The sequence below is a fragment of the Rattus norvegicus genome, chromosome 6, assembly GCF_036323735.1.
Source record: "Rattus norvegicus strain BN/NHsdMcwi chromosome 6, GRCr8, whole genome shotgun sequence".
NCBI lineage: Eukaryota > Metazoa > Chordata > Mammalia > Rodentia > Muridae > Rattus > Rattus norvegicus.
Genome location: NC_086024.1, coordinates 126,683,215 through 126,704,998, shown reverse-complemented (window position 1 = coordinate 126,704,998; position 21,784 = coordinate 126,683,215). Strand labels below are relative to the sequence as shown.

The following is a 21,784-nucleotide window of genomic DNA, read 5'->3' as shown; positions in this document are numbered from 1 at the left end:
TTCTCTAGACACAGGAGTCTGGAGACCTGTTCTTTTGGAGGAGGTGGTGTTGTAGAGAAAGGTGACCCTGAAGGTCATTGTGGAGCCAGCTTGGGATTTGAGCCTGGTTTTCAAACCTTTCTTCCTCTCTTTTCATCTAGAAGATAGATCCTCCTGTTTCTTCTCTTCTGCTAGTGAAATAGTGAAACAGTCCCTAACTGGGAAGACCAGTTCCCGACTGGAACTGTGGTCAGGACTCGACTTACAGCTGATCCTACCGAGTTACTATTGTCATTAATTCTCCTTATACATGGAAAAGAAATCAGAGTTTTAGGGGCTGACAAAAAGAACCCTTAGAATTTGTTTTACATTATGTGTCTAAAATGTGAGGGCAGGAGGATTCGAACCAGGTCTGGCCCCAGCTTCCCTGTGCCCCTTTGAACCCAAACTTTAGAGGCTGGATTCACCCCCACCCTCCATTATAATTCAGAGCTCTTTGTAGCTTCCTTCCTTCTATGTCTCTCTGCTTTTGTGGTTTTCATCTCCAACCCCCCTTCCCCCTCTGCTTCTTGGGTCCCGTTCAGTAACACTAAGTTGCAGAAGACATGTGTGCTGTTTGAGCACAGAGCTGAGGTCCTCAGGGTTCGGCATGGCTGCTGTGGACTTCCTCCTGGGATTTAGCTGTAGAGCCCTGGTCACTTGTTTATCTCTCTGATTAGGAACAGTTTGTAAAATTTGGAATAAAGCCGGATGAAGAAATAGGCCTTGATTCTCAGCCATCAACTTCTGCATTGGGGTAAAACACACACGATATAAAATGTGCTGCCTCGGCCATCTTCAGAGGTACTGCTTCGCCATGCTGACCTGAATCAGACTTCAGGTCTTAGAACTCCATCTTGTAACTTGAAAACTCTGCACCCATTGAGCAACCACCTCTACCTAGAGACCATCATCTACTCCCTGGCTCTGTTTGACTCCATGGGTATGTCACAGAAAGGGGTCAGGTAGTTAGTATCTGTCCTTTGAACTGCCTATTTCGCTTAACAGAATGTCACCAAGATTCCCCCAGGTTGTCACATATAACTGCAGAGCGCAGTCCTCCCAGCATCCCTAAGACAAGGAGATCGAGTCTGTTTATGTCCCATGAGGGTTTATTGTCCTGAAGATGGGTAAGTGTGGGAAACAGAGTTCAAATCCTTGCTCCACTGGTCATTCACTCCGCTGGCTGGGGCAAGCATCTTGACTCACTGTTACACCAAACTAGCAGTGCAAACCTCAGAGAGCAGTTGAGAAATAAGGTGGGATATTGTTAGTGCATTTTGTACGTGCGTTCTTGTGTTCGTGCTGCGCACACGTGTGTGTGTGTGTGTGTGTGTGTGTGTGTGTGTGTTTAAAGGTTGGAAGATAACCTCGGGTAGCATTTTAAGCATCATGTTCCTGTCCTTTGAGACAGCTCCTCTCATTGGCTTGGAGATGATCAATTAAGCTAGACTGGCTGACCAGCAAGCCCCAGGGATCCTTCAATACATCTCTTCAGCTCTGAGATTCAAGCCTGTGCTACAGTGCCTGTTTTTGTGTAAGTTCTGGAGATTGGAACTGAAGTCCTGTGTGTGTGAGGCAAGCACGCTACCAATCGAGCCATACGCTGGTCCCATATACACAGTTATGAGCTATGTTGGTTTTCTGTACTTGGTGCAAGCTCTTAGAGAGCAGGTGATGCGGTTCCTATCAGGGATAAGGAAGCCGAGATACAGAAGGCCAGCAATGTGTGCAGGTTTGTCCTGGTAACCAAGTGAGGGACTGAGAGTCTGATCAAGGCCCTCTCACCTCAGGGCTGGGAAGGACACACCTGCAGATTTCCTTACTAAGGGACGCTGAGGGCAGCCCATGAGGGAATGTTTGTTGCTGCTGCTGGGCTGATTAATTCCTTGGGGCGGATTCGCACACCTGCATATTCTCACACGAGTAGCAGGGCTCACGAGGGTTTAGCTCTGGATGGAAAAATAGAACAGGCTTCTCCCTTTCTTCCTAAGGGCTGCTGCTGATCTGGGCTTTCAGGGCAGGGAGGGCCATTATTTTCTTTCCTTGACACTTCTCAAAATAAACTTTCTCTGGGATGTTAGACCTTCTGAGGAAGACAGAGGAAGCTACATCAGGCATTGTTGTGAAAGTCTGTGCTCCGCCTGATTAATATGTTGATGTGCTGATCCCCAGTCAACAGCAAGTGAGGTTTTGCGAGGTGATGATGTTTGGATGAAGTCATGAGGGTGGTACCCTCTGCTGGGACTTAGAGCCTTTAAGTCTTTATCCGCCCCCTCCCCACTGAAAAGTGGTGGTGTAATTAATTAAGACAGAGTGCTGGGAATGGGGAGCTCTGTGTGTGTGTGTGTGTGTGTGTGTGTGTGTGTGTGTGTGTGTGTGTGTGTGTGTAGTTCACAGACTGTGACACTGAGAAAATGCAGACAGGAGTATACTGGGCATGGTAGTTCATGACGTTAATCCCAGCACTTTGGAGGCATAAAGTGGGTGGATCTCTGTGAGCTCCAGGCCAGCCAGGGCTACAGAGCGAGACCCTGTCTCAAAATGAAATGTAAAACAAATGAGGTGCTTCTTGCCTTCAGTAAGGGGGGAGGGAGTATGAGAAAGGGGAGAAGGGGATAACATTTGAAATGTAAATATGTAAAATATCCAAGAAAAATAAAATAAGAAAAAAAAAAAAACAGAATGAGGTGGAGGAGTTGGCTCAGAGAGAACAAGAAAAAAATGCATCTGGGGAGCCAGGAACATTTCAGGATATAAGATCCTTACATTTATGAGCTGTGATTTTACAGATTTGGTGGAAAATAATGCCATGTCTTATAGGGAAATCTTGACCTTTCTCCTGCTTAGGATCTCTGCACGTTGGCCATCAGCTTGGGGGAGTGTTTCTAAGAACTTAGTTAAGATGTGGGGAATTGAGTTTACTCATGGAAAACCCAACACTACCAGTGAGCTGATAGGAGGGCGGGCCCTTCAAGCCATGTGCTCTGAAGATGCCCCGGTAGCACAGTAAGCACCCCCCACTACAGGGTTGAATTTCAGCGGTGGGCGTGCTCTGGAGCAGCAGTGCATGTGCGTCAGACTGTATTAGGAGTGTTATTTATTTGTTTTCAAAGCTTTATTTTATTTTATTTTATTTTTTTTTTATTAACTTGAGTATTTCTTATATACATTTCGAGTGTTATTCCCTTTCCCGGTTTCTGGGCAAACATCCCCCTCCCCCCTCCCCTTCCTTATGGGTGTTCCCCTCCCAACCCTCCCCCCATTGCCGCCCTCCCCCCATAGACTAGTTCACTGTGGGTTCAGTCTTAGCAGGACCCAGGGCTTCCCCTTCCACTGGTGCTCTTACTAGGATATTCATTGCTACCTATGGGGTCAGAGTCCAGGGTCAGTCCATGTATAGTCTTTAGGTAGTGGCTTAGTCCCTGGAAGCTCTGGTTGCTTGGCATTGTTGTACTTTTGGGGTCTCGAGCCCCTTCAAGCTCTTCCAGTTCTTTCTCTGATTCCTTCAATAGGGGACCTATTCTCAGTTCAGTGGTTTGCTGCTGGCATTCGCCTCTATATTTGCTGTATTCTGGCTGTGTCTCTCAGGAGCGATCTACATCCGGCTCCTGTCGGTCTGCACTTCTTTGCTTCATCCATCTTGTCTAATTGGGTGGCTGTATATGTATGGGCCACATGTGGGGCAGGCTCTGAATGGGTGTTCCTTCAGTCTCTGTTTTAATCTTTGCCTCTCCCTTCCCTGCCAAGGGTATTCTTTTTCCTCATTTAAAGAAGGAGTGAAGCATTCACATTTTGATCATGCGTCTTGAGTTTCGTTTGTTCTAGGGATCTAGGGTAATTCAAGCATTTGGGCTAATAGCCACTTATCAATGAGTGCATACCATGTATGTCTTTCTGTGATTGGGTTAGCTCACTCAGGATGATATTTTCCAGTTCCAACCATTTGCCTACGAATTTCATAAACTCGTTGTTTTTGATAGCTGAGTAATATTCCATTGTGTAGATGTACCACATTTTCTGTATCCATTCCTCTGTTGAAGGGCATCTGGGTTCTTTCCAGCTTCTGGCTATTATAAATAAGGCTGCGATGAACATAGTGGAGCACGTGTCTCTTTTATATGTTGAGGCATCTTTTGGGTATATGCCCAAGAGAGGTATAGCTGGATCATCAGGCAGTTCAATGTCCAATTTTCTGAGGAACCTCCAGACTGATTTCCAGAATGGTTTTACCAGTCTGCAATCCCACCAACAATGGAGGAGTGTTCCTCTTTCTCCACATCCTCGCCAGCATCTGCTGTCACCTGAGTTTTTGACCTTAGCCAATCGCACTGGTGTGAGGTGAAATCTCAGGGTTGTTTTGATTTGCATTTCCCTTATGACTAAAGATGTTGAACATTTCTTTAGGTGTTTCTCAGCCATTCAGCATTCCTCAGCTGTGAATTCTTTGTTTAGCTCTGAACCCCATTTTTTAATAGGGTTATTTGTTTCCCTGCGGTCTAACTTCTTGAGTTCTTTGTATATTTTGGAAATAAGGCCTCTATCTGTTGTAGGATTGGTAAAGATCTTTTCCCAATCTGTTGGTTGCCGTTTTGTCCTAACCACAGTGTCCTTTGCCTTACAGAAGCTTTGCAGTTTTATGAGATCCCATTTGTCGATTCTTGATCTTAGAGCATAAGCCATTGGTGTTTTGTTCAGGAAATTTTTTCCAGTGCCCATGTGTTCCAGATGCTTCCCTAGTTTTTCTTCTATTAGTTTGAGTGTGTCTGGTTTGATGTGGAGGTCCTTGATCCACTTGGACTTAAGCTTTGTACAGGGTGATAAGGATGGATCGATCTGCATTCTTCTACATGTTGCCCTCCAGTTGAACCAGCACCATTTGCTGAAAATACTATCTTTTTTCCATTGGATGGTTTTGGCTCCTTTGTCAAAAATCAAGTGACCATAGGTGTGTGGGTTCATTTCTGGGTCTTCAATTCTATTCCATTGGTCTATCTGTCTGTCTCTGTACCAATACCATGCAGTTTTTATCACTATTGCTCTGTAATACTGCTTGAGTTCAGGGATAGTGATTCCCCCTGAAGTCCTTTTATTGTTGAGGATAGCTTTAGCTATCCTGGGTTTTTTGTTATTCCAGATGAATTTGCAAATTGTTCTGTCTAACTCTTTGAAGAATTGGATTGGTATTTTGATGGGGATTGCATTGAATCTGTAGATTGCTTTTGGTAAAATGGCCATTTTTACCATATTAATCCTGCCAATCCATGAGCATGGGAGATCTTTCCATCTTCTGAGGTCTTCTTCAATTTCTTTCCTCAGTGTCTTGAAGTTCTTATTGTACAGATCTTTTACTTGCTTGGTTAAAGTCACACCGAGGTACTTTATATTATTTGGGTCTATTATGAAGGGTGTCGTTTCCCTAATTTCTTTCTCGGCTTGTTTCTCTTTTGTATAGAGGAAGGCAACTGATTTATTTGAGTTAATTTTATACCCAGCCACTTTGCTGAAGTTGTTTATCAGCTTTAGTAGTTCTCTGGTGGAACTTTTGGGATCACTTAAATATACTATCATGTCATCTGCAAATAGTGATATTTTGACCTCTTCTTTTCCGATCTGTATCCCTTTGATCTCCTTTTGTTGTCTGATTGCTCTGGCTAGAACTTCAAGAACTATATTGAATAAGTAGGGAGAGAGTGGGCAGCCTTGTCTAGTCCCTGATTTTAGTGGGATTGCTTCAAGTTTCTCTCCATTTAGTTTAATGTTAGCAACTGGTTTGCTGTATATGGCTTTTACTATGTTTAGGTATGGGCCTTGAATTCCTATTCTTTCCAGGACTTTTATCATGAAGGGGTGTTGAATTTTGTCAAATGCTTTCTCAGCATCTAATGAAATGATCATGTGTTTCTGTTCTTTCAGTTTGTTTATATAATGGATCACGTTGATGGTTTTCCGTATATTAAACCATCCCTGCATGTCTGGGATGAAGCCTACTTGATCATGGTGGATGATTGTTTTGATGTGCTCTTGAATTCGGTTTGCCAGAATTTTATTGAGTATTTTTGCGTCGATATTCATAAGGGAAATTGGTCTGAAGTTCTCTTTCTTTGTTGTGTCTTTGTGTGGTTTAGGTATAAGAGTAATTGTGGCTTCGTAGAAGGAATTCGGTAGGGCTCCATCTGTTTCAATTTTGTGGAATAGTTTGGATAATATTGGTATGAGGTCTTCTATGAAGGTTTGATAGAATTCTGCACTAAACCCGTCTGGACCTGGGCTCTTTTTGGTTGGGAGACCTTTAATGACTGCTTCTATTTCCTTAGGAGTTATGGGGTTGTTTAACTGGTTTATCTGTTCCTGATTTAACTTTGGTACCTGGTATCTGTCTAGGAAATTGTCCATTTCCTGAAGATTTTCAAATTTTGTTGAATATAGGTTTTTATAGTAAGATCTGATGATTTTTTGAATTTCCTCCGAATCTGTAGTTATGTCTCCCTTTTCATTTCTGATTTTGTTAATTTGGACACACTCTCTGTGTCCTCTCGTTAGTCTGGCTAAGGGTTTATCTATCTTGTTGATTTTCTCAAAGAACCAACTTTTGGTTCTGTTGATTCTTTCTATGGTCCTTTTTGTTTCTACTTGGTTGATTTCAGCTCTGAGTTTGATTATTTCCTGCCTTCTACTCCTCCTGGGTGTATTTGCTTCTTTTTGTTCTAGAGCTTTTAGGTGTGCTGTCAAGCTGCTGACATATGCTCTTTCCTGTTTCTTTCTGCAGGCACTCAGCGCTATGAGTTTTCCTCTTAGCACAGCTTTCATTGTGTCCCATAAGTTTGAGTATGTTGTATCTTCATTTTCATTAAATTCTAAAAAGTTTTTAATTTCTTTCTTTAATTCTTCCTTGACCAGGTTATCATTGAGTAGAGCATTGTTCAATTTCCACGTATATGTGGGCATTCTTCCCTTATTGTTATTAAAGACCAGTTTTAGGCCGTGGTGGTCCGATAGCACGCATGGGATTATTTCTATCTTTCTGTACCTGTTGAGGCCCGTTTTTTGACCAATTATATGGTCAATTTTGGAGAAAGTACCATGAGGAGCTGAGAAGAAGGTATATCCTTTTGCTTTAGGATAGAATGTTCTATAAATATCCGTTAAGTCCATTTGGCTCATGACTTCTCTTAGTCTGTCTACATCACTGTTTAATTTCTGTTTCCATGATCTGTCCATTGATGAGAGTGGGGTGTTGAAATCTCCCACTATTATTGTGTGAGGTGCAATGTGTGTTTTGAGCTTTAGTAAGGTTTCTTTTACATATGTAGGTGCCCTTGTATTTGGGGCATAGATATTTAGGATTGAGAGTTCATCTTGGTTGATTTTTCCTTTGATGAATATGAAGTGTCCTTCCTTATCTTTTTTGATGACTTCTAGTTGGAAATTGATTTTATTTGATATTAGAATGGCTACTCCAGCTTGCTTCTTCTGACCATTTGCTTGGAAAGTTGTTTTCCAGCCTTTCACTCTGAGGTAGTGTCTGTCTTTGTCTCTGAGGTGTGTTTCCTGTAGGCAGCAGAATGCAGGGTCCTCGTTGCGTATCCAGTTTGTTAATCTATGTCTTTTTATTGGGGAGTTGAGGCCATTGATATTGAGAGATATTAAGGAATAGTGATTATTGCTTCCCGTTATATTCATATTTGATGTGAGGTTATGTTTGTGTGCTTTCATTCTCTTTGTTTTGTTGCCAAGACGATTAGTTTCTTGCTTCTTCTAGGGTATAGCTTGCCTCCTTATGGCTTTACCATTTATTATCCTTTGTAGTGCTGGATTTGTAGAAAGATATTGTGTAAATTTGGTTTTGTCATGGAATATCTTGGTTTCTCCATCAATGTTAATTGAGAGTTTTGCTGGATACAGTAACCTGGGCTGGCATTTGTGTTCTCTTAGGGTCTGTATAACATCAGTCCAGGATCTTCTGGCCTTCATAGTTTCTGGCGAGAAGTCTGGTGTGATTCTGATAGGTCTCCCTTTATATGTTACTTGACCTTTTTCCCTTACTGCTTTTAATATTCTTTCTTTATTTTGTGCGTTTGGTGTTTTGACAATTATGTGACGGGAGGTGTTTCTTTTCTGGTCCAATCTATTTGGAGTTCTGTAGGCTTCCTGTATGTCTATGGGTATCTCTTTTTTTAGGTTAGGGAAGTTTTCTTCTATGATTTTGTTGAAGATATTTACTGGTCCTTTGAGCTGGGAGTCTTCACTCTCTTCTATACCTATTATCCTTAGGTTTGATCTTCTCATTGAGTCCTGGATTTCCTGTATGTTTTGGACCAGTAGCTTTTTCTGCTTTACATTATCTTTGACAGTTGAGTCAATGATTTCTATGGAATCTTCTGCTCCTGAGATTCTCTCTTCCATCTCTTGTATTCTGTTGGTGAAGCTTGTATCTACAGCTCCTTGTCTCTTCTTTTGGTTTTCTATATCCAGGGTTGTTTCCATGTGTTCTTTCTTGATTGCTTCTATTTCCATTTTTAATTCCTTCAACTGTTTGATTGTGTTTTCCTGGAATTCTTTCAGGGATTTTTGCGATTCCTCTCTGTAGGCTTTTACTTGTTTATTAATGTTTTCCTGTGCTTCCCTAAGTGTGTTCAGGTCTTTCCTGAAGTCCTCCAGCATCATGATCAAATATGATTTTGAAACTAGATCTTGCTTTTCTGGTGTGTTTGGATATTCCATGTTTGTTTTGGTGGGAGAATTGGGCTCCGATGATGGCATGTAGTCTTGGTTTCTGTTGCTTGGGTTCCTGCGCTTGCCTCTCGCCATCAGATTATCTCTAGTGTTACTTTGTTCTGCTATTTCTGACAGTGGCTAGACTGTCCTATAAGCCTGTGTGTCAGGAGTGCTGTAGACCTGTTTTCCTCTCTTTCAGTCAGTTATGGGGACAGAGTGTTCTGCTTTCGGGCGTGTAGTTTTTCCTCTCTACAGGTCTTCAGCTGTTCCTGTGGGCCTGTGTCTTGAGTTCACCAGGCAGCTTTCTTGCAGCAGAAAATTTGGTCTTACCTGTGGTCCCGAGGCTCAGGTTTGCTCGTGGGGTGCTGTCCAGGGGCTCTCTGCAGCGGCAGCAACCAGGAAGACCTGTGCCGCCCCTTCCGGGAGCTTCAGTGCACCAGGGTTCCAGATGGTCTTTGGCTTTTTCCTCTGGCGTCCGAGATGTGTGTGCAGGGAGCAGTCTCTTCTGGTTTCCCAGGCCTGTCTGCCTCTCTGAAGGTTTAGCTCTCCCTCCCACGGGATTTGGGTGCAGAGAACTGTTTATCCGGTCTGTTTCCTTCAGGGTCCGGCGGTGTCTGTGGCAGGGGTCCTGCCGCTCCTGGGCCCTCCCCCACGGGAGCCCAGAGGCCTTATACAGTTTCCTCTTGGGCCAGGGATGTGGGCAGGGGTGAGCAGTGTTGGTGGTCTCTTCCGCTCTGCAGCCTCAGGAGTGCCCACCTGACCAGGCGGTTGGGTCTCTCTCTCACCGGGTCTGCTTTATTTTATTTTAAATTATGTCTTTATGTGTGCATCTGTGTGGGCATGTACACGGGTGAGAGCGTGTGAGTGTTCCTGCCTATGATAGCCAGAAGAGGACATCAGAGCCCACAGAGCTGGAGTTCCAGGTGATCGTGGGTTACCAGACATGAGTACTGGAACCTATACTTCCATACCTTGAAGGAGAAGTAGGCACTTTTAACCTCTGACCCAGTACCCCCTATGGGCTTTAATAATACTCTAAACTCTCCGTGCACACATGGGGAGGGGTGGTGACAAGAGCTCCTTGGATATAAGAATCCTCAGATACTCATATCTCTTACTACAAACTTGTGTAGTATTTGTGCACAATCCATCCAAAACTCATCCAAAACTCAAGCCTCTCTAGACTGCTTGTGACACCCAATACAACATGACTGCTACCAAGTAGTGACTCTATTGTGTTGTTTGGGTGGGGACCAGTGATGAGACAAGAACCTGCTTGATGCGCCACCCGACCACTTGGAAAGAGATAGAGCTAGAAGGATTGAGCTGTTGAGGCCCAGCCATGGTGACATAGTAAGGCCCTATTAAAGTTGGTGCTGGGGAATAAAGTTGGTACACTTCCAGTTCCCACATGTTCTAAATCTGCAGCTGGGTGAGTCTGTGACTGCAGATCCCATGGATGCTGGGACCGAGTTGCTGTTGTAGCCAGCAGGCTTTCTCTTAAAGAATTGACGTTTAGATGCTCAACACTGACCCCAACCCCCAGTTTATCTTGCGTGCTCCCTGAAATCCTAAACATATTGTATGGACCCAGAACTCAGCATCAGTCCAAGGAGCGCCCCACCTTCTTATGTGACGTGTAGTTAGTCTCCGAGCCACACGCATCGGTGTCACCAAGGAGCTGTCCGCTGTACAGCATCTTAGAATCCCATTTTAACAAGATCCTCACTGATTCGTATATACGTGAAAGTTGTAAAGCATCTGTCTCCCACAGATTCCTCGCTTCAATCATTCCAAAACAATACAGCTCGATGAGCCTCAACCCCAGACAAGCTCATGGAGTCAGGGATTCGTGTGGACAGCGAGGTTTGAAGAATGCTGCCTGGTATACATCCAAACCTCCTTTCTGTTGATGGACAAATGACAAGAATTTAATAAGTGGAGATCTAATTCCAGTGCTATGCCATTCGCTTTACGATCATAATAACGGCCTAAGTCTTAAGCCCCTAAGAACCATGTCCAGTGGTTGCCAATCAGCAGTCCTCTTAGAGAACATCTTGACTCATGATGCTCGAGAAAGGCCCTGTGTTGTCTCTTCCCCATGACAGTGGCCATCTGTACTCTGGCACAAGTCGAATGGGCTTGGCCCAATTCACTCCCCATGTTGAAAGCAAGCTCAGCCAGTTGCTGTTTAGCATGCATTCTGTGGATGAAAGTAATCACTCCCCCAACCAATATGATCCTCATTACTGACATACTTAGTCTCTGTAAAAGATGAGAGCTAAGGCCATCTGAGAACACTCCTCCAACCTCCCTTTATGGATAGATGAATAGTATCCAGAGAGAGTCTGGGTCTCAGAGTCCAGCTGGTGTCATCCAAGATGGAAGGATTCTTTTGTTGTTGTTTGGGAAATGGACCACACATTTGCTGCCTAATTAGTGGTATAATGCTTACTGTTAGGAACTGAGCAAAGGGCTGTAAACATGGAGGGTTTTTTTGACTCCTAATGATCATGCAAGGCCATCAGGCACACGGGGTGCAGATGTGCTAGGAATTTAGCGAGATCGAGTTCTCAAACGCTGAGGTCTTTAATTAAGCAGGTGTTTGGGAAGTAGGTCCTGTGTGGCTTCCAGGCTTGGCTGGGTTGGGCTGCCTGAAAAAATGGCAGGGACCCAGCCCAGCAGCCGGGCTGGAATAGCCTTTCCGCAGAGGTGCAGGAATGCGACGTGTTATTATTCTTCCTGTTCTTATCAAACCCCATTAGCTCGGGCAAGGAAGGAACCAAAAATGGGCTGGAAAAACATGTTGTTTCATCGGCTAAAAATCTACTACCACAGAAATGATTTCTGCCGTGTCCAAAAATGAAGACTGAAGCCCTTGGAAAGGTGTGGACGTGAAGTACTCTTGGATAGCTTTTGCCCAGCAAGAATGTTCTCCTTTGGCTGATGGCTTTTCTCACACCAGAGCAGGCACGTTCAACAGAGGTTCCCTAAGTCAGCTTCACTTGTTCACAGAGTTAGAGCATGGGGGCAGAGAGGGAAAATTCAGGCAGGGCAGGGTTGAGGAATGGCTGTGGAATTCTGTAAGACACGTCTCTTCACGTTTCAGTTGTCTGTCATCCTAGAAGGACTGGTAGACGCCAGAGTGCAGAGGTGGGAGGTGAGATGGTGCTGAAAGGCAGTGCCATTTTTCTCCTTTGTAATCTCCTACTGGGTAGTGTGTGGAGGATCTGAGGGAGAGAGGCCCTGGCCATGTCCACACAGCCCAGTGGGCCTCCATGCTAAGGTCTTGAGTGTCTCTGTTAAATTCTAGACCATGGCCCACAGGAGGTGAAGCCAGACTTCTCCATCTTCCATGGTTGGTAGGGATAACTTGTAACTGGCAAATAAATTGGAACATCTGAGTACCGGTTCTGTGGTGATGGGGTGAGTATCCTTGGTGGTTCAATCTCCCAGTAGCCTGTGAGGCAGCCGTCTCAGCTATTAATACCAGCGGGTTCCAGGGGAGGGTGTTGGGTACATCTGTACTTCCTAGTTCTCAGTACGGGAACCTGGGTCCACATTCATTAATGCCAGTTCCTCAAGTTCTTATTCTTTTGCACAACAGCCATTTCTGAAGAGCTCTCAGTCCACTGGGGGTTCTCTTTTCCCTCTTAAACCTTGAGTATGGCTCAGAAAATGTTCTCCCTGTGGTGTGGGAGAACCTTGAGCATTCTGTTTTAACTTTTAAAATTGTGTGTGTAGTATGTATGCATGCATGCATGTGTGCATGTATGTATGTATGTGTGCATGTATGTATGCGTGCATATATGTGTGTATGCATGCAGGTATGTGTGTATGTATACATGCATGTATGTATGTTTGCGTCCTCTTACTTCTACATGTTAAGGTGCATATGTGGAGGTCAGAAGATATCTTAAGTGAGTCCATGCTCCCCTTGTACCACATGAGTCCTGGGAATTGAATCAAACCCTGGCCATCAGGCTCAGAGACGGGTGCTTTTATCTATTGAGTTGCCACACCAGTTCTGTCACTTATGCTTTTAGATTTTAACTCAGTGTTGTGTCTTCCCTCCCCCCCCCAACAATGTTTTGCTATGTAGTCCTATTTGGCCAGATACTCAGTGTGTAGCCCAAGCTGGCCTTGAATTTTTGGTAATCCTTCTGTTTCAGCCTCCCAGGGACTGGGATTACAGACATATGCTGCCACATTCGGCTTATATAACTTTAATATTTTTATTTTTTTGTTTACACATATGTGTCTGTGTAAGTACATCTCACATGTATGTGGATGCCCACAGAGGCCAGAAGAGGGGGTCAGATTCCTTAGAGTTAGAGTTAGAGGTGTCGTGAGCCACCTGATGTAGATTCTGGGACCCAAACTCGGATCCTCTAGAAAGAGAACAAGTACTCTGATCCACCTAGCCAGCTTCCCAGCTCACATTTTCAAAGAACAATCTTCAGTTACAGTTATTGACATAAAAACAGAGTAACTACGCCTCTGTTAGCTTTCAGGAGCAAATGCCACAAGGCAGAACCTCTCTGTGTGAGTAGACACGTATAGCAACTGCATGCTATTCACACTGCAATGTGTCTATGATGAAACATCGTGTATTGTGGTTAGATATGGAAACGATTAGCTAATTAACTGAGAATCAACACTAAGGTTGCTCTTGAAACCATTTCATATGGGACAAAAAGGTGTTGTGTGTGGTTCTTTCTGAGAAGGGACATCAACTGAGCTCAAGCCTGCAGCAGGATACCCACAATGTCTTCAGAGAACTTAAAGACTGGGGTGCCAGTCAGACATGGCTTCCAATACTCACTTTTGCTCCAGGGTCTATGGCCTGTGGTAGCTCGTGGAAGGCAGCCCCCTCTCATGCTGTCTCTTGAGACAGAGTGGAAGAACGTTTTGCTGTCCCCGCAATGGTTGGCAGTTGTACAGTGATGAGAGAAGCCAGTACCTCCATTTGGTGCCTCTGTGAGACCTTGACCAGATTTAGAGGGCCTGCCTGCCTTCATACTGCTCTGGCCTACTTGCCCTTGTCAGTTCATTGTCTGACTAAAAAGATGAAACTTGTTGAGTAGCATAAAATGCTGGATGAGCTACCTCATGCTGAGCACTGTCCTGGGTCCAGGCGTTCACATACCCACATACACATATACTAACACATACACACATACACTCACACACAGACATACTCACACTCACACATACACATGCTTGCACACACACTCACAAACACATATACTCACACATACACTCACACAATACTTACACACACACATACACACACCCACATACACATATACTCACACATACACACATACACTCACACACAGACATACTCACACTCACACATACACTCACACATACACATGCTTGCACACACACTCACAAACACATATACTCACTCATACATACACACACAGACATATTCACATACACATACACTCACACATATATACAACACATTCACATACACACACACTCACACACACATATATACATACACACATACATACTCACGCACACATATACTCACACATTCACATATACACTCACACACAGACATAATCACACACATACACACACACTCACACATACACATTCATACTCACACATACACTCCCACACATGCACACTTACCCACACTCACACTCACCCACACTATACAGCATAAAGAATGAATACATGCATGAAAAAGTGATTGTACCCTCTCAGCATTCTTTTCTCTGAGGACAGCATTCCTAACTATCACACAGGAAGGGAAACAGACATGATTGCACACAGGATAACCACACCTACCCAGGTTGCCATAACTTGTGCTTTTCCACTGATGCAGAAAATGACACCCTGCCAAAGAATGTCCTTGGAGCCATTATATGTATTTTTTCCTTCTGTTATTTAAGTCAGATGTATTTAATGTAAGCAGTTCAGCTCTGAGCTGGAATCTGCAAAGCCTCATTCACCCCCTTGTGGAAATACAGACCGGACATTTTCAGTCTGGGTTCCTCCGGCAGGTGTGTGTGTAGGCTGACAGTGCTTCGCAGGGTGGTGGCCACTTTAAAATTCTACATTCCAAAAATCCTGTCAGTTAGTTGGCTGAGGAAGCCTGGCTGGGATTTAACAGTGCTCTTGTTACACACACACACACACACACACACACACACACACACACACACACAGGCACACACACACAGATCACTATTAATCTACTGAGTTCTCAAAACAGACTTTATATAGACAAGTCCATTTCAAATATATAGTAAAAGTTAATTAAATTAAGTGAAAATTAAATAAAACATTTTAAATTAATTGTGTGTGTTTATGTGCATGGATGCATGTATGTATGTGTTTTTGTGTATGCATGTGCATGTATGGGTGTGTGTGCATGTGTGTGCGTGTGCATGCATGTGTCTGTATATGTGCCTATGCACTTCTGTGTGTGTGCGTGTGCATGTGTGTGTATGTGTGTATGTCTGTGTGTGTGTCTCTGTGTGTGTGTGTCTGTGTGTGTATGTGTGATATGTGTATATGTGTGTCTGTGTGTGTGGTATGTATATGTGTGTATGTGTGTGTGGTGTGTGTGTGTGGTATGTATATGTTTGTATGGTATGTATATGTGGTATGTGTGTGTGTGTGTGATATGTGTATATGTGCGTCTGTGTGTCTGTGTATGTGGTATGTATATGTGTGTATGTGTGTGTGTATGTGGTATGTATATGTGTGTGTGGTATGTATACGTGTGTATGGTATGTATATGTGTGTATGTGTGTGTGTGTGGTGTGTGTGTGTGGTATGTATATGTTTGTATGGTATGTATATGTGGTGTGTGTGTGTGTGTGTGTGCGTGTGTGTGTGTGTGTGTGCTTAGTTTCTGCAGGTCTATTCTATAGGCATGTTGTTTATGTTACATGTCACACAAAGTCCGAGGCTTGGGGAGTTGTCACCATGGCTTTCCAACAGCTCCTCACCTCCTTTTGGTCATATTCACTTACCATTTTTTCTCAAGTCAGGGACTAGAACAGAGACTCCCAAGGTTGTTCCCAGGGTATAATCACCATCCATCACTCCCTGCTGGGAAAATGTAAATAGGTTCTGGCGGATGGTGGCATTATTTATTGTCATAAACTTGGAAGTGGATTGGGACAGGAGTGGCCACTGGCCAAGCATTATTCTCTGGCTCTCCAGGGAGGCTGGGCTGTGTGGGCAAACTGGGGTAGAAGGGGGAGGCAAAGGGGCAGGGGCAGGGGCAGGGGCAGGAGTTCACAGCAGAGAACTGAGCAGGACCTTGAATGTTGTCACCTTGTCAGGGTGGAATGAAGGTGCTACTACCTAGGGCCAAGACCCTTGTGATATTCATGCTTTCAACAGGGATGATTGGCTCCCCGTGGGACCAGACACCTTGTCACCTTGGAGTCTGGCAGGGATTCATCAGTTCCCTTCTTGTCGGCTTGTTGTGGATGGTGGGTTGTCATTTAACCTGAGGATACCGCTGCTTTTCTGGTTGGCTATTATGTTCAGTTGTGCTGGCTTCCTGGGCACACAGCATGACGAAACTTGTGCTATCTATGCAAAGGCTCGTCTCAAGATGCTCACACTCTGGGGTCTTGGAGCCTCCTAGCTCCACTACACACATTCGAACATGTTATCTGTGATTGAATTCAGGACCTCAGGCATGTTAGGCAGATACTCTATGTCCTCAGCACAAAGACACCATTCGAGTGGATGGGGAGAAAGTCTGCAGTTTGCAGCATCACCAGGCAGATATTGCAGAGTGGGTTGTGGAGAAGGCGGTGATAGCTCACTTCCTTTGGACAGCTCCTCCCACATCTGCTCGGTCCTGGCTGTGTCCTCTGTTATCTCCACGCAGAGAAGACTTGAGTCACGCAGCAGGTGGCATGGGCTGAGCTTGTGGCTTAGTGTTTACCACTTCCTCAGCTCTGTTTGTCCAGCTGTAAAGTGGGCTCAGAAAGCCCTGTGAGGATAAATGTGGGGTCTGTCAAACCTCACAGTGAATGGCAGCTTTCAATGGTACTTCTGACTTGCTGCTGGTCCATTTGGCAGAGGTGGAGAGAAGGTGTCAATGAGCAAACCCAGCTGCTGTCACAAAAGAGGGGATGACAGGAAGGGTAGGCAGGAGAGAGACTGGGATCAAACGAAGGAGTCATTGTTGATGTACTGTATGTTCAGGGAAGGCAGACAAAGGTGGAGACGGATAAAGGCTGACGAACAGTGCAAACAGCTGTGTTTCCTCCCCTTTGTGTAATTCTCCTAGCAAAAGCCACTGATTAGAGGCCAGTGTGTCTCAAAGTGCCCATCAGGGAAGCACTCTGATCTCGGTGTAACCCAGTGATGTTATCAGCAGCCTCTCAGCTGAGACAGAGGCACAGCTTGCACTTCTGGTGGCTCCAGGGCACCTAGATGTGAGTGGCATTCTCTGGAATAATTTTTTTGTGTGTGTGTGTTATAGATGTGGACGAGTGTGCGACAGATTCACACCAGTGCAACCCTACCCAGATCTGTATCAACACGGAAGGAGGGTACACCTGCTCCTGCACTGATGGGTACTGGCTTCTGGAAGGGCAGTGCCTAGGTAAGAACTCTGTAAGCCTCCGAGAGAGAAATCCTGGGGAGCTGATGATTGTCATGGATACAATGTGGGAACTGTAGGGAGGTCCAGGTAAGTTTTTCTTTGGGCGTGTATAGAAAGCTGTGAGATGACCTTACCCGTGTCACCAGACATTAAAGTAAGTTTTCACCATCACTAGTATTTCATATTTTTTTGAAACTACATTTTAAGGGATTTGGCATAAATTTGATGAAATCTTCCTCCCTTCAGGAAGCTTATAGCTAAGTCAGGAAGTGGTAGTAGTAAGGGTTATTTTACCCTGGTTAGAAATAGTCCTAAGCCCCCAAAGTGGGATCCAACTCAAGGGGAGGCCCTATGAGCTAACCCCATTACTGAAGCTATGGGGTGCTCACAGAAGGGACCTACCATGACTGCCCTCCAAAAGACCTAACAAGCAGCTGAAAGAGTCAGATGCAGATATGTGCACCCAACCAATGAACAGAAGCTGCTGACTCCTTTGTTGAATTAGGAAAAAGCTGGAGGAAGCTGAGGAGGAGGGCAACCCTGTAGGAGGATCAGCAGTCTCAATTAACCTGGACCCCTGAGATCTCTTAGGCACTGGATCACCAACCAGGCAGCATACACCACCTGAGATGAGGCCTCCAACACGTATACAGCAGAGGACTCCCGGGTTTGGGTTCAGTCAGAGAAGATGCACCTAACCCTCAAGAGACTGGAAGCTCCAGGAAGTTTAGAGGTCTGGGGGGAATAAAATCTGGAGTGTAAAAATAAATTTAAAAAAATTAAAAAAGAAATATTTCTAAACCCAGGGAATACGTTTGCTTAGTTACAGAAATGTTTTAAATCTCAAAGTTAGGTCAGGAGTGCCAGTCCCATCCTTTCCAGCAGTGCTACCTGCTGTCCTCTGCCCACCCACAGCTGTGTTCTCTCCAAAGGTGTCAATTATTACTAATTGACAGTTTTATCCCTTGCAGTTGTCATTGGCTAGGGATATTTTTTCTTATCCTCTGGATTTGCATTTGGCCAAGTTGCCTTAAAGTTAGATTCAACTGTATAGAATATATACATACTCGGAGACAAACAAAGGAAAATAAAACCCCCAGACCACACACCTTTCTTCCAGGTCTCTGGATGGAGGCTGAGTTGGGTTTACTTTGTCACCCATCTGAGGAGTCCTTGAGGTGTGATAAGCTGCCTGGTCTTGACCTGCATCTCCTTTCCAGGCAGGCCCAGAAGAGCTGATACACTTGGGCCCCCGGGAATACGGTAGTCCCTATGCATTTGAACCAACCTCTGCTCTAACGGAAAATGTGAGGCTACTGGCTTGAATGTCAGTGGACCAGGGAGAGGGAGTTATTTGCACAGGAACTTCTTATGTAGAGCTCCAGAGCTGGAAAGGATGTTTGATATTATGTCATCTAACTTTTATAGAGTTGGAGACGGACTCAAAGGGGAGAAACATTTTGGATAAACTTAAAACAAGTTGGGTCTAATATTGATGTCTCTGGCTTTCCCAGCCAGATTTTTTTTTTTGTTTGTTTTCTTACCACAAAGGGCACTAAGATGTGGGGCAGGGTACGTGGGCTCATCATAGACACACAGAGGGCAGATCTCGCCATTTCAGAGATGCCAGAAGATGTTGCCCCTTTGCTTGTGAAGTTTGTTCCTGCCCACAGAGCACTATGGAGGAATATAACTCGCCTACATGGCGTGGTCTGTTGCGGTAAATAATAAAAAAGTGAATCTTCAACCCACGATGTGCCGGCTCCGGCGGGCCACATCTGTGGAGTATTTTCATCTCAATCGTCAAAGTGTCTCAACTAGACTTGCTAAGCTTCCAATTTCCATCCCAAGCTGTCACCAGCTCTTCTCCGGGCACTGCATTCATCTGGCCACCAAGGCTAGCTCCATATTGCTGCCGGCTAGTCTCTGGCCCCAGCAGCAACCTCCCTCTTGCAACTCTCTGCTGTGAACTCTGTTCACAGTCCCAGCATCTGTCCCCTCCATGGTTATAGTCACGACTCCCAGTAACCCATTAAAATTAAAACTCAATAAGCTTGTAATTCATCAATCAGGTTTATATCTTAAATTCTCACTCCACAATATGTCCACATAACAAACTCAGAGCCAATCGATAATGATATAAACTGCCCACCTAGATAAGACGAATTGTGCTACAAAAATCCAGCCTCATGAAATATTCGTACTTATCTGTGGCCCTGTAAGGCCACACAGGCCTGGGTCGTCCTTCTCCTCCTCCATCTGGGTGCTTCTTTCTCTTCTTCCGCTCCTCTCTTCAAAACTCTGTGCCCGCCTTACTTTTTCACTGCCCAATCACAGGCCTTGCCTTATCTTGCGCCCGCCTTCGCCTGCATAAAGACAACAGTCCACAATGGCCTATTAGTATTCACAGCTGACAGAGAGCGTTCTTAATTTTGAGGATCCCCTGCCTTCCCTTGGCCACGCTCTTCCTTCTTTTTAACTTGTTGGTTCCACGACCACCCACTATCCCTTCTGTGCACAGTTGGAGACCCTTACCTTTTCCAGAAAATGAAGGGATAGGGCTTCATTCCTAAATACCCTCAAGGAGAGGGTACCTTCTCTGTCTCTGATGCCTCTCCAGGCACTGGTGATGTTCCCAGCTGTGTCTTGGGAGGAGGTCAGAATTAGCAACTAATACAAGTCAAAATGTTTCCCAAGTAGAAGCTGCCCACCCCAGAGGGATGTAGTTGGGCCATGTTAGAAGCAAATGGGACAGAGATAAAACAGAATCACAAGGTAGGGCACAGAATCTGATGAAGGCTAAAAAATAGATAGATAGATAGATAGATAGATAGATAGATAGATAGATAGATGATAGATAGATAGATAGATAGATAGATAGGCAGGCAATGGGTTGAGCCAGGCTGGTGGTGGAGGAATTCTTTCTAGAAGTAGGTAGTGGAACTTGAGCACAGAGGTCAAGGCATGAAGAGAGCTATCTGTATCTTTCTAAGAGCTGAGGTTCCAGGGAGGGGACATTAGGATTCTGCAGCACAGTAGGGGTGATGTAAGGCTCAGTGACTGCTTCAGTCAGATCAACTGTTCCCAGCTGAGCCTGTGTAAGTAGGGACGCTGTCCTCTCAGGGAATGGAGAATGGTGGTTTCACAGGACGCACCCTGCTTGTCCAGCCCATCACTTTTTCTTAGCCCGGGGTGTTCTAAAGTGCCTTTCCAATGACATCAGCTCCTCATAGGCTGGTGCATGTTACAGGGAGGTCACATGGCACAGCTTTGCTGGAAGTGTACGTTCTACAACCTTCTTGTTGCTTTCCATGGCTCAGACGTTTATATCACGTCCACTCCGGAGCCAAGCGGAGCACAAACATCCTAGCATCGCCACGTTCATAGACCTCACTGTAGGACTGCCCAGCTCATCCTGATGGCCCCGTATCCTGTCCCTGCCATCTGGACACAGTCATTGCTAATGGAGCTGCCAGACAGTTCATTAGAATGCTCCTGCGGACTCTTTGTGCGAGCTAAGCTAACCTGTTCATGTCCAGGGTACCGGAAGGATCGTAGAGAGTCATAGTACTGAATCTTGTTACTGCATAAGTCTTAGTCAAGCTTGAGTTGGGTACGTTCTGAGAGAAGCCCTCTTCGCAATATCCTAATCAAAGCAGGAAAAAATTTGCCACAAATTTCAGGATAGGTTGAGGAGTTCGTGGATCAGAGATTGTTTGGGGATGTAGAGGATTACAAGGAAGCTGAGTACTGTGATCCAAAGGATCCGTCCTTCCTGAAACTTAGTAGGTCTGTCTTAGCAGCTGTCTCCTTTCACAGCCATTTCTGGTCCCATCCTAGACGCAGAGGACAATGATTCTAGGCTGATGCCGGCCTCAGGGAAGAGCCCTGTCTTACTGTGCCTGCATTCTGTTTCCAGATATTGATGAATGTCGCTATGGTTACTGCCAGCAGCTCTGTGCGAATGTTCCTGGATCCTATTCCTGTACGTGTAACCCTGGCTTCACCCTCAACGATGATGGAAGGTCTTGCCAAGGTATGTGGCCATGAACCATAACTTGGACACAGTATGAAACACTAGATTCAGTCTCCTTCGGAGCCTGACAGTTGATGTTTGCAAAACACGTGCCATTAAGTGTGCCTTCATTCCTAGTCACTGCCTGCTAATCTCCCATTGCGTATAGAAACCTGACAGTGGAGCCGGTGGAGATGAAACAGCTCAAAACGTGCTCTGAGGATTGCAGAGGGTGAAGCCACAGTCATCTATCAGAACAGCATTGTATGGGGTTGTGATCCGCCTGTGATTCCATGTCTGCTAGCAGGAATGGCTTTCAAGGCTCCTGACCCCTGATGAAGCACAGAACAAACACTACACGCCATGCAAATGCAGGGCATTTCCAGATCTCTCTCAGGTCTATCTCAGGAGTACCTATTGCCCAGCAGAGTCAA

General features: G+C 45.0%; 1 protein-coding gene across 3 annotated transcripts in view; it reads left to right on the top strand.

Moving 5' to 3' along the window:
* Fbln5 (fibulin 5) overlaps nt 1-21,784 on the top strand; it is a 78,748-nt gene that overhangs the window by 37,849 nt on the left and 19,115 nt on the right. For all 3 annotated transcript variants that reach the window (NM_019153.4, XM_006240459.5, XM_063261574.1), the window contains exons 5-6: nt 17,213-17,335; nt 21,255-21,371. In NM_019153.4, coding sequence (NP_062026.2) covers nt 17,213-17,335; nt 21,255-21,371 — 240 coding nt within the window. The remainder of the gene's footprint in view (nt 1-17,212; nt 17,336-21,254; nt 21,372-21,784) is intronic.